This window comes from Heterodontus francisci, unplaced genomic scaffold (genome assembly GCF_036365525.1).
Source record: "Heterodontus francisci isolate sHetFra1 unplaced genomic scaffold, sHetFra1.hap1 HAP1_SCAFFOLD_845, whole genome shotgun sequence".
Classification (NCBI taxonomy): domain Eukaryota; kingdom Metazoa; phylum Chordata; class Chondrichthyes; order Heterodontiformes; family Heterodontidae; genus Heterodontus; species Heterodontus francisci.
In genome coordinates, this window is record NW_027141316.1 from 105,099 (window position 1) to 117,500 (window position 12,402).

At 54.6% G+C, this 12,402-nt stretch overlaps 1 protein-coding gene across 1 annotated transcript in view; it reads right to left on the bottom strand.

Moving 5' to 3' along the window:
- Window positions 1-955: 955 nt before the first annotated feature.
- The window catches only part of LOC137362765 (complement C1r-A subcomponent-like), an 18,811-nt gene continuing 7,364 nt past the window's right edge, over window positions 956-12,402 (bottom strand). The window contains exons 5-11 of the mRNA XM_068027010.1: window positions 10,527-10,720; window positions 9,855-10,002; window positions 9,601-9,719; window positions 8,634-8,715; window positions 8,165-8,302; window positions 5,076-5,150; window positions 956-2,333 (exon numbers count right to left, since the gene is read on the bottom strand). Coding sequence (XP_067883111.1) covers window positions 1,522-2,333; window positions 5,076-5,150; window positions 8,165-8,302; window positions 8,634-8,715; window positions 9,601-9,719; window positions 9,855-10,002; window positions 10,527-10,720 — 1,568 coding nt within the window. The 3' untranslated portion in view covers window positions 956-1,521. The remainder of the gene's footprint in view (window positions 2,334-5,075; window positions 5,151-8,164; window positions 8,303-8,633; window positions 8,716-9,600; window positions 9,720-9,854; window positions 10,003-10,526; window positions 10,721-12,402) is intronic.

Sequence of the window (12,402 nt, forward strand, 5' to 3'; positions counted from 1 at the left end):
TCCCACAAACGGCCTTGTGATAATAACCCACTGAAGTTTTATCTGCTGATTTAAGGGTGGAGGATGGAGCAGGACATGAGGAAAATTCTCCTGTTGTTCTTCTTAAGGACGGTGCTTTTGGTTTTGCGTCTCATCCGTATGACGGCACCTTCGACAATGCGGCACTCCCTCAGCACTGACCCTCCGACAGTGCAACACTCCCTCAGCACTGACCCTCCAACAGTGCGGCACTCCCTCAGTACTGACCCCCCGACAGTGCGACGCTCTCTCAGTACTGACCCTCCGACAGTGCGGCACTCCCTCAGTACTGACCCCCCGACAGTGCGACGCTCTCTCAGTACTGACCCTCCGACAGTGCGGCACTCCCTCAGTACTGACCCTCCGACACTGCGGCGCTCCCTCAGTACTGACCCTCCAACTGTGTGGTGCTCACTCTGGGAGTAGCAGGGAGAAAGAGGGCATCTAAATATCTGATCGGGACACCCTTCCACAACAGCATTCACAACATAGAAACATAGAAAAATAGGAGCAGGAGTAGGCCATTCGGCCCTTCGAGCCTGCTCCGCCATTCAATACGATCATGGCTGATCGTCCAAACACAGTCCCCTGTTCCCGCCTTCTCCCCATATCCCTTGATCCCTTTAGCCCCAAGAACTATATCTAACTCTTTCTTGAATATATTTAATGATTTTGTCCAATCTCTCTCCATACGTCAGTCCTGCCATCCCAGGAATCAGTCTGGCGAACCTTCGCTGCACTCCCTCCATAGCAAGAACGTCCTTCCTCAGATAAAACTGCATCTGCCGTGTACTTGCCCACTCACTCAACCTGTCCAAATCACACTGGAGCTTCTCTGCATTCTCCTCACAGCTTACACTCCCACCCAGCTTTGTGTCATCTGCAAACTGTATAATCATGTATTGAATGAATCATTGGAAAGATATAGTCGACAAAGTTTTCCATTCACATTTTATTCAAGGCTGATTGAATCGTGAGCTAGATAATAATATGCAGAAAATCTCTTCCTCTACGCTGTCCCCCATCAAACACTCCCCAGGACAGGTACAGCACAGGGGTTAGATACAGAGTAAAGCTCCCTCTACACTGTCCCCATCAAACATTCTCAGTAACTATCAACTCATAACTCATCTTAAAAAGATTTTTCCCCTTGCAGGCGAGACCAGAACTCCAGCGGGGGTAGGGGTGGGGGAGCCGTCAATATAAGGCAGTCGCTGATAAATCCAATTGGGAATTCGGGAGAAACATCTTTGCCCGGAGAGTGGGGAGAATGTGGAACTCGCTACCATGGGGAGTGGGATGAGGGGAAGAGCGGAGACGTGTTTACGGAGGGGGAGAAAGCTGGATTAAGAGATGAGGGACAGAGGAACGGAGGGGGTTGCGGATGGGGTGAGACGGAGAGAGGGGAGTGGGAGGAGGCTTGTGTTGTGGGGAGGCACTGTGTGTGTGCTTGTGTGTGTGTGTGTGCGCGCGCGCGTGGGTGTGTTTGCGACTCCCTCTTTCTCAGCCAGTGGCCATGACTTGGTCAATCCAGTCTCGGTACTCGGACACTCTGGTGTAGACCCCGTACGTCCCTCTCTTGCCGCAGCCCAGACCCCAAGAGACGATGCCGGTGGCATACCAGACATCCTCGCCCACCGGGTGGACAGAGAAGGCCCCCCCGCTGTCGCCCTGGCACGCGTCCTTCGACCCCAGGCCGCTGCCCGCGCAGAACATGCCCCCGGTCAGCTGCAGATGCGGCTGCTTAGCCCCGGCCTGCGCCCGCCGCATGGCGCGGGAGCAGGTGGCCTGCTCCGCCACGGGCAGGCCCACGTACTGGAGTTCGTTCAGCAGCGTGTTGGCCTGGGTCACGCCCCAGCCCGCCACGTAGCCCAGCAGCGTGGCTTTGTAGAGGGCGGCGTCCCCGGCGGTGGGCAGGCAGATGGGCGCCACCCCCTGGCACAGCCGCACCGGCTGGGCCAGCTTGATCAGGGCGATGTCGTTGTAGTACTGGGGCGACTCTCCGCTGTAGGCCTCGTGCAAGAAAACCTGCTCGATGGGCAAGCTGGGCGAGCGCACGAGCTCCTCCAGCGAGTTGTTGCCCATGTAGACCTGGTAACGTGCCAGATCCTCCTTGGTCGGCTCGGCCGAGCCCTTGGGGTAGAAGATGTGGGCAGCCGTCAGGACCCACTGGTGATCGATCAGGATGCCCCCTGACCTGCCCCCGCTCTCTGACCTCAGGTACACCTGCCAGGGGAAGCTTCCCTGGGGCGCTGGGGAGCCTCCGAATATCCTCCCTGTCCCTTTACTCACTGGGTGGTCCGGCTTCCCGCACACTGCAAGAGAGAGGGAGAGAGAGAGAATGAGTGAGGAGGAGGCAGGAAAAAGATGGCGTTACTTACAAACAAGAATGGACGCGGGTTACCCCCCCCCCTCGATCCCTCGCACGGCCGATCTGCAGCCCTGACTCCAACGGCCCGCCCTATCCCTCAATTCCCCCCCCCCCCCCGTTTGAATGCCCTCAAATACGGGAATTCCAATGAATCCCAGCCCTCCGAGTGAATGTCCAACGCCCTCCCATTCTTCTTATTCCGGGGAATATTCTCCTCAATCCCTCCACACGGGACGGTCCCCTCATCCCAGGAACCAGCCTGGTGAGCCCTCATTTAAGGGAATGTCGAAAAAAAAAAACCCCCCCACCTCAAACAGGGGCATCAGACAGACCAATTTGTAGGTGTCTGGGAGGAAGTTACAGAGATAGGGAGGGTTGTAGGGGGTTAGAGGAGGTTACAGAGATAGGGAGGGTTGTATGGGGTTAGAGGAGGTTACAGAGATAGGGAGGGTTGTAGGGGGCTGGAGGATGTTACAGAGATAGGGGGGGTTGTCGGGGGCTGGAGGAGGTTACAGAGATAGGGAGGGTTGTCGGGGGCTGGAGGAGGTTACAGAGATAGGGAGGGTTGTCGGGGGCTGGAGGAGGTGACAGAGATAGGGAGGGTTGTTGGGGGCTGGAGGAGGTGATAGAGATAGGGAGGGTTGTCAGGGGCTGGAGGAGGTTACAGAGATAGGGAGGGTTGTCAGGGGCTGGAGGAGGTTACAGAGATAGGGAGGGTTGTTGGGGGCTGGAGGAGGTGATAGAGATAGGGAGGGTTGTCGGCGGCTGGAGGAGGTTACAGAGATAGGGAGGGTTGTAGGGGGCTGGAGGAGGTGACAGAGAAAGGGAGGGTTGTAGGGGGTTAGAGGAGGTTACAGAGATAGGGAGGGTTGTAGGGGGCTGGAGGAGGTTACAGAGATAGGGAGGGTTGTCGGGGGCTGGAGGAGGTTACAGAGATAGGGAGGGTTGTCGGGGGCTGGAGGAGGTTACAAAGATAGGGAGGGTTGTCGGGGCTGGAGGAGGTGACAGAGATAGGGAGGGTTGTTGGGGGCTGGAGGAGGTTACAGAGATAGGGATGGTTGTGGGGGGCTGGAGGAGGTGACAGAGATAGGGAGGGTTGTCGGCGGCTGGAGGAGGTTACAGAGATAGGGAGGGTTGTCAGGGGCTGGAGGAGGTTACAGAGATAGGGAGGGTTTTAGGGGGCTGGAGGAGGTTACAGAGATAGGGATGGTTGTGGGGGGCTGGAGGAGGTGACAGAGATAGGGAGGGTTGTCGGCGGCTGGAGGAGGTTACAGAGATAGGGAGGGTTGTAGGGGGCTGGAGGAGGTTACAGAGATAGGGAGGGTTGTCAGGGGCTGGAGGAGGTTACAGAGAAAGGGAGGGTTGGAGGGGGTTAGAGGAGGTTACAGAGATAGGGAGTAGATTTAAGAGAACGGTCCCGGGGATGAGGGAGTTTGGTCGTTGCTCAGCGACTGGGAGAAGCAGGCAGTTTGTTCTCCTTAGAGCAGTGAAGGTTAAGAGGAAATTTAATCGGGGCGTTTGCAATCAGGCAGGTTTTTTGATGGAGTAAAGAAGGGAAAAACGTTTCCGGGGGGTGCGGGAGGCTCGGTGATCGGAGGTACACGGATCGAACAGAATCGGAAAAAGCACCAGAAGAAGGGGGAAAAAGATGAGGAATGTTTTCCGACCAAGAGAGTTCTCGGGATCTGGGACGCGCTGCCTGAGAGTATGGCGGAAGCGGGTTCCGTTGGGACTTGCTAGCGGGAATTGGAAATATTTGCAGGGATATTGGGGAGGGGGCAGAGGGGCAAGTGGGCAAATGGGGCAGCTCTTCCAATGGGCTAGCAGAGGGATGGTGGGCCAAATGGCCACCTCCTCTGCTGCATCGATGGGACGGCTGCGGACGGTGGGGCTGGGTTTCGGCCCGTGTGGAGGTACACTGGGGCATCTTGCCTCGGGCCCCTCCAGGGTCGATGGAACGGGACGTTCAGTGAGGGGAGTGGTGGGAGGGGGGTAGAGTTCGGAGGGTTTGAGGGTCCTGAGGGGGTAGGGAGAGGGGGTAGGTGAGGGGAGGGGGCGACACAGGCAAATAATGATGCCCCGGTTGAAGGTTGCAGCTGAGTTAAAACACCAAGAGGGAGGGAGGGAGAGAGGCAGGGAGGAGAGAGAGGGCGTGAGGGAGGGATGGAAGGAGGGAGAGATGGGTGGATGGAGGATTGGAAAGGAGAGAGGGAGGGAGAGAGGCAGGGAGGGAGAGAGGGAAGGAGAGAGGGAGGGAGGGAGAGAAGGGAAGGATGGAAGGAGGGATGGAGGGAGGGAGAAAGGGAGGGAGCGATGGAGGAAGGGAACAATGGAGGGAGAGAGGGAGGGAGGAAGAGAGAGAGGGATGAAGTTTGGGAGAGAGAGGGATGAAGGGAGTTAGGATGGATGAAGGGAAGGCTGGAGTGAGGGATGGAGGAGTGGAGAGAAGGATGGAGGGAGAGCAGAATGAAGGGAGAGAGGAATGGAGGGAGGAAAGGAGGGAGGCAGTGCGGGAGGGATGGAGGGAGAGAGGGCCGGATTTAGGAAACGGGAATATTAGCGTTACAGGTTCGGAGGTGGGTTACCCACCTCCCTGACCAGTCCTGGCACAATCTGCCCCACCCATGCCAGTCTGAGACCCACCCCCATCTCCCTGACCGGTCCTGACAGGGAAAGGGCCTCTTACCTGGCGCACAGTAAGGGATCGTCATGCCCACCTCTTCGTTGACCCAACGTCGGGACTCACTGCAGGTGTACAACCCTGTAATATCACAGAGAGGAAAGCACTGAGAATATCACCCCAAAAAAATACACCCAGGGGAAAGGGGGAGAGACAGGGAGGGAGGGGGGAGGAGAGAGAGAGAGCGAGGGAGACGGAAGGAGAGAGATAGAGAGAGACACAGAGAGAGACTGAGACACGGAGACAGAGAGAGAGATAGAGAGAGACTGAGACCCAGAGACAGAGAGAGAGAGATAGAGAGAGACACAGAGAGAGACTGAGACACGGAGACAGAGAGAGCGAGAGAGATCGAGAAAGGGACTCAGAGAGAGACTGAGACATGGAAACAGAGAGAGAGACACACACACACACAGAGAGACTGAGACACGGAGACAGTGAGCGAGAGAGAGAGAGAGACTGAGACACGGAGACAAAGAGAGAGAGACAGAGAGAGAGACTCAGAGAGAGACTGAGGCACGGAGACAGAGAGAGAGAGATAGAGAGAGAGACTCAGAGAGACACTGAGACACAGAGACAGAGAGAGAGAGAGAGGGACAGAGCGAGAGACTCAAAGAGAGACTGAGGCATGGAGACAAAGAGAGAGAGAGGGAGAGACAGAGAGATAGAGAGAGAGACTCAGAGAGAGAGAGAGAGATAGAGACTCAGAGAGAGACAGAGAGACGGAGACAGAGTGAGAGAGAGAGATAGAGAGCGAGAAAGAGACTGAGACACAGAGACAGAGACAGAGAGAGATAGAGAGAGACACAGAGAGAAAGAGACTGAGACACAGAGACAGAGAGAGATAGAGAGAGACACAGAGAGAGACTGAGACACGGAGACAGAGAGACAGAGATAGAGAAAGAGACTGAGGCACGGAGACAGAGAGAGAGAGATAGAGAGAGAGACTCAGAGAGACACTGAGACACAGAGACAGAGAGAGACAGAGGGACAGAGAGAGAGACTCAAAGAGAGACTGAGGCATGGAGACAAAGAGAGAGGGAGAGACAGAGAGAGAGATAGAGAGAGAGACTCAGAGAAAGAGAGAGAGATAGAGACTCAGAGAGAGACTGAGACACGGAGACAGAGAGAGAGAGAGAGAGATAGAGAGCGAGAAAGAGACTGAGACACAGAGACAGAGAGAGATAGAGAGAGACACAGAGAGAAAGAGACTGAGACACAGAGACAGAGAGTGATAGAGAGAGACAGAGAGAGAGAGAGACTGAGACACGGAGACAGAGAGAGAGATAGAGAGAGAGAGACAGGGAGAGGATGAGACACAGAGACAGAGAGAGAGAGAGACACACACACAGAGGGAGAGAGACAGAGAGAGAGACTGAGACACAGAGACAGAGAGAGAGACACACAGAGAGGGAGAGAGACAGAGACAGAGACTGAGACACAGAGACAGAGACAGAGAGACACACAGAGGGAGAGAGACAGACAGAGACAGACAGAGAGAGAGCGACAGAGAGAGAGACTGAGACACGGAGACAGATAGAGAGAGACAGAGAGAGAGAGAGAGACTGAGACACAGAGACAGAGAGACAGAGATAGAGAAAGAGACTGAGGCACGGAGACAGAGAGAGAGAGATAGAGAGAGAGACTCAGAGAGACACTGAGACACAGAGACAGAGAGAGACAGAGGGACAGAGAGAGAGACTCAAAGAGAGACTGAGGCATGGAGACAAAGAGAGAGAGAGAGGGAGAGACAGAGAGAGAGATAGAGAGAGAGACTCAGAGAAAGAGAGAGAGATAGAGACTCAGAGAGAGACTGAGACACGGAGACAGAGAGAGAGAGAGAGAGATAGAGAGCGAGAAAGAGACTGAGACACAGAGACAGAGAGAGATAGAGAGAGACACAGAGAGAAAGAGACTGAGACACAGAGACAGAGAGAGATAGAGAGAGACAGAGAGAGAGAGAGACTGAGACACGGAGACAGAGAGAGAGATAGAGAGAGAGAGACAGGGAGAGACTGAGACACAGAGACAGAGAGAGAGAGAGACACACACACAGAGGGAGAGAGACAGAGAGAGAGACTGAGACACAGAGACAGAGAGAGAGACACACAGAGAGGGAGAGAGACAGAGACAGAGACTGAGACACAGAGACAGAGAGAGAGAGACACACAGAGGGAGAGAGACAGACAGAGACAGACAGAGAGAGAGCGACAGAGAGAGAGACTGAGACACGGAGACAGATAGAGAGAGACAGAGAGAGAGAGAGAGACTGAGACACAGAGACAGAGAGACACACACACAGAGAGGGAGAGAGACACAGAGAGAGACTGAGAGAGAGAGAGAGATAGAGAGAGAGACACAGAGAGAGAGACTGAGACACGGAGACAGAGAGAGACAGAAACAGAGAGGCTGAGACACGGAGACAGTAAGAGAGAGATAGAGAGAGAGACTCAGAGAGACACTGAGACACAGAGACAGAGAGAGAGGGACAGAGAGAGAGACTGAGACATGGAGACAAAGAGAGAGAAAGAGAGAGACAGAGAGCAATATAGAGAGAGAGACTCAGAGAGAGCTTGAGACACGGAGACAGAGAAAGAGAGATAGAGAGAGAGACTCAGAGAGAGACTGAGACATGGAAACAGAGGGAGAGACACACAGAGAGGGAGAGAGACAGAGAGAGAGACTGAGAGAGGGACAGAGAGCGACGGAGAGAGTGTGATAGGTGCATGGGTCAGTTTAATAAGCTACCGGTAGGTGAACAAGTTGATGCAGAATTGACTCAATGACCGATGGGATGCCAAATAGATAGATGGTGGTAATAATCCACCCTTCCCTCCCTCCATCCACCCATCCCTCCATCCACCCTTCCCTCCCTCTCTGCACCTATCCTTTCCTCCCTGCTCCCAACCCTCCCTCCCATCTCTCTCTCATCCCTCACTCCCATCCCTCTGTCCCTCCCACCTCTCTCCCCTCTCTCTCTCTCTCTCTCCCCCATTCTCCTCCCTTCCCTCCCTCCCTCCTTCCGGCCACCTTCCCTCCCATCCCTCCCTGCCATCCCTCTCCCTCTCCCTCCCTCCCCTCCCACCTGCCGCACTCACCACTCCCCTGCGTCTCCATTCTGTACCGCTTGTCACACGAGTACTTGATCTGGGCCAGGTAACCGTTCCTCACCGAACTCCCGCTCACCAGCTGCCAGTTCCCGTTATCCAGGGTCTTCGGCTGGCCACAGTCGATAACTGCAAGAGGCCAGAAGGAGCGGGGGAGGGATTATCGGCGAGTCCGTTAAAACGAGCAAGAAGCGTCGCCAAAAGATCGAACGGGGCCGGGACCGAGCTTGGAAGGATGCATTAACGAAGGGTGAATTTTCTCAAAAGGAGCCAGCACAGAGTTGACGGGCCAATGGGCCTGCCTCCCTGCTGTACATTCTCCCGCCCTTTGCGAGCAGGGCCCTGAGCACGAGCCTCGGACAAGACTAGGGACTGACCGCACAGCTCCGTGCAGAGCCGGCAGGGGCTCGACAGGCCGAATGGCCCCCTTTCCGCGCTTGCAAGTTACTCCAGGACTTACTTTGGCATGTCGGAATGACGTCCTTGTTCCAGACCCCGTCTTCCGTGCACACGCTGCTGAAATGCTTTAGCTCCTTGTCGATCTGCGCAGAAGACACAATTCAGCGGAAAGTTGGGGGGGGGGGGGGGGGGGGTTTCAAAAAAACTCCTCTCCGCAGACGTTTCCACGTTATCTGAAGTTAGGTTCGCGGGCAGCAACCTCAACGTATAAACGGCGCCCGCAGTGTGGCAAGACATGCAAGGGTGCCCTCACGAGCGCGTAAATCAGAGAGAAATTTCACCCAGAGCGGCCTGAGCAGAGATTAAGAGACAGGCGAGTGAGAGGTGGGACAAGGAGGTCGATTTTCAGGAGGAGAGAGAGAGGGAGAGAGAGAGAGAGAGAGGCGGAGAGGTTCAGGGAGGCAATTCCAGAGCTCAGGGCCCCAGGCGGAGCGGTGGGAATCGGGGGATGGGCAAGAGGCCGGGAGTGGAGGAGCGCAGAGATCTCGGAGGGTCATAGGGGGCTGGAGGAGGTTACAGAGGTAGGGAGGGATGGTAGGGGAGGGTGGAGGAGGTTCGTTCTCAGACAGGGAGATGCAAAACTGCACACTGTGAACCCCCCAGGTGTGGTCTCGCCGATGCCCCGTATCTTTGTAGTCTTGGATCTTGCACTGCACTCCCTTTCTAACAATGCCTCAGGTCTCAAGGATTAAGGGGTGTTGTCATGAAGGTGGTTGAAGATGCTTAGAGCATTTAGTAGGGTGTATCCAGAGAAACTGTTTCCGCGGGTGCGAGGGAGTCCAGAACTGTGTCACAGTCTCGCGAGGGACTGAGTGGGCCTCCTCCTGTTCCTGTGTAACAGGCTCTCGAGAGAGAGATAGTGGGGCCGAATGGACCTCCTCCTCATTCTCTCAGAGGGTACGGGCCACAAGTCAGCCAGTAAATGAAGCAAAGAATGGGCGTAAGGTTTGTCCGTAAAGTCCCGGCACCTTCATAATCTTGTAGCCGACATCACAGGTCAATGTCATGCGATCCAGGAATAGGTAGTGCCGCTGCTCGGGATGAATCGTCCCGTGCTCCAGTTTGGGAACATCGGGGCACCTTATGCCTGCACAGGGAGGAAGAGAAGGAGGCGGTTAGAGCAGGGGGGGAAAAAAAGTCCAAATGGACTTGCCCGCGAAATGATATCCGCAATCGGCTGGAGGGGCAGGATGCCGAGGAAACGGAGAGATGAAAGCATTACGGTCGGTGGTGTAGTGCAACTTCCAGCCCCGACCAGTTCCGGAGCCGTCCGTGTTGAACAGGAGGGTGACTGCGTTACTCTGCGTATCCATCAGCCTTGGCTTCTCCTTCCCGCAGAACGGTCCCTCCACGGTGTCCCCGTATTCGATCTGCGCCCGCGGGGGGGAAAAGGTAAAGACGGGATTAACTCACGACTCACGACACCGCAGCTCTCCAACGTCAGTGTACATGCAACGTCCCACCAGATGCAGAGTAGAGCTCCCTCTACACTGTCCCCCATCAAACACTCCCAGGACAGGTACAGCACGGGGTGGGGATGGGTGGGGGTTAGATACAGAGTAAATCTCCCTCGACACTGTCCCCATCGAACACTCCCGGGGGCAGGCACAGCACGGGGTTGGCTGCTGCCTGATTGGATTGCTGAGCGCTGGTTGCAGCAACGCGGTTCAGCTGACAGTGCTGTTCCCCCATCAAACACTCCCAGTACAGATACAAGCACGGGGGTTAGATACAGAGTAAAGCTCCCTCTAATACATTAAGTGAGATCAGTTCAACACAACGGGCAGTCGTGCGACGGCGCCTCGGCCTAGAAGCTGCTTTGCACCGGAGCTGTTTGTGGCGGAGGGAGGGGCGGGGCCTACTTATCCAGGTCACGGGTAGCCATTCGTCTCACCATCAAGCCATCGTAGGGGCAGTGGACCTCGGGGTGGGTGTCGATCTCGAAGATGTCCAGGAATTCCAAGCTTATGACAAGACCGTTCTCCACTCTGAGGCTGTAGTTACATCGGAGATTCGGAGGGTATGGCCTGGGGTACTCAGGAGTCATGACATGTCCCGATATCTGGTCAAAGAACTCCTCACATTCAACTGCGCAAGAGAGAGGACATAAAGGAAACCCGGGGTCAAATCACACTGCTGGTGGTACACAGAACAGGGAAATAGGACGCGAGGTGGAGTCAGTGCCGTCCCAGTGCAACGTGGAAAAATGTGAAATTGTCCATTTTGGCCTGAAGAATGAAAAAGAGGCATATTATCAAAATGGTGAGAGACTGCAGAGCTCCGAGACGCAGCGGGATCTGGGATGTCCCGGTGCATGAATTGCAAAAGGTTAGTAAGCGGGCACAGCACGTGGTTAGGAAAGCTAATGGAATGTTATCGTATATCGTGAGGGGAATCGAATATAAAAGTAGGGAGGTTATGCTTCAGTTATACCAGGGCATTGGTGAGACCACATCTGGAGTACTGTGTATAGTACTGGTCTCCTTATTTAAGGAAGGATGTAAATGTGTTGGAGGCAGTACAGAGAAGGTTTACTCGACTAATCCCTGGAATGGGCGGGCTGTCTTACGGGGAAAGATTGGACAGGCTCGGCTTGTATCCGCTGGAGTTTCGAAGAGTAAGAGGCGACTTGATTGAAACATATAAGATCCTGAGGGGTCTTGAGAGGGTGGATGTGGAAAGGATCCTTGTGGGAGAATCTCGAACTAGGGGTCACTGTTTAAAAATAAGGGGTTGCCCATTTAAGACAGAGATGAGGAGAACTTTTTTCTCTCAGAGGGTCGTGAGTCTTTGGAATTCTCTTCCTCAAAAGGCAGTGGAAGCAGAGTCTTTGAATATTTCGAAGGCAGAGGTAGATAGATTCTTGATAAGCAAGGGGGTGGAATGTTATCGAGGGATAGGCGGGAATGTGGATTAATCAGTTCAGCCATGATTCTGTTGAATGGCGGGGCTGGCTCGAGGGGCCGAGTGGCCTGTGTTCCTACAGGCCATGTTAGTGAAAGCCCTGCCTGGGCCCGAACCCTGTTAACTGCATGATCATGATGAAATTAGCTACGTGGACAAGGCCCAACCATCTTCAGCTGCTTCATCAATGACCTTCCTTCAATCATAAGGTCAGAAATGGGGATGTTCGCAGATGATTGCACAATGTTCAGCACCATTCGCGTCTCCTCAGGTACTGAAGCAGTCCCTGTAGGAATGCAGCAAGACCTGGACAATATCCAGGCTTGGGCTGATAAGTGGCAAGTAACATTCGCGCCACACAAGTGCCAGGCAATGACCATCTCCAACAAGAGAGAATCTAACCATCTCCCCTTGACATTCAAAGGCATTATCATCGCTGAATCCCCCCACGATCAACATCCTAGGGGCTACCATTGACCAGAAACTGAACTGGAGTAGCCATATAAATACCGTGGCTACAAGAGCAGGTCAGAGGCTAGGAATCCTGAGGCGAGTAACTCACCTCCTGACTCCCCAAAGCCTGTCCACCATCTACAAGGTACAAGTCAGGAGTGTGGTGGAATACTCTCCACTTGCCTGGATGGGTGCAGCTCCAACAACACTCAAGAAGCTCCACACCATCCAGGACAAAGCAGCCCGCACGATCGGCACCCCATCTACAAACATTCACTCCCTCCACCACCGACGCACAGTGGCAGCAGTGTGTACCATCTACAAGATGCACTGCAGCAACACACCAAGGCTCCTTTGACAGCACCTTCCAAACCCGCGGCCTCTACCAACTAGGAGGAGAAGGGCAGCAGATG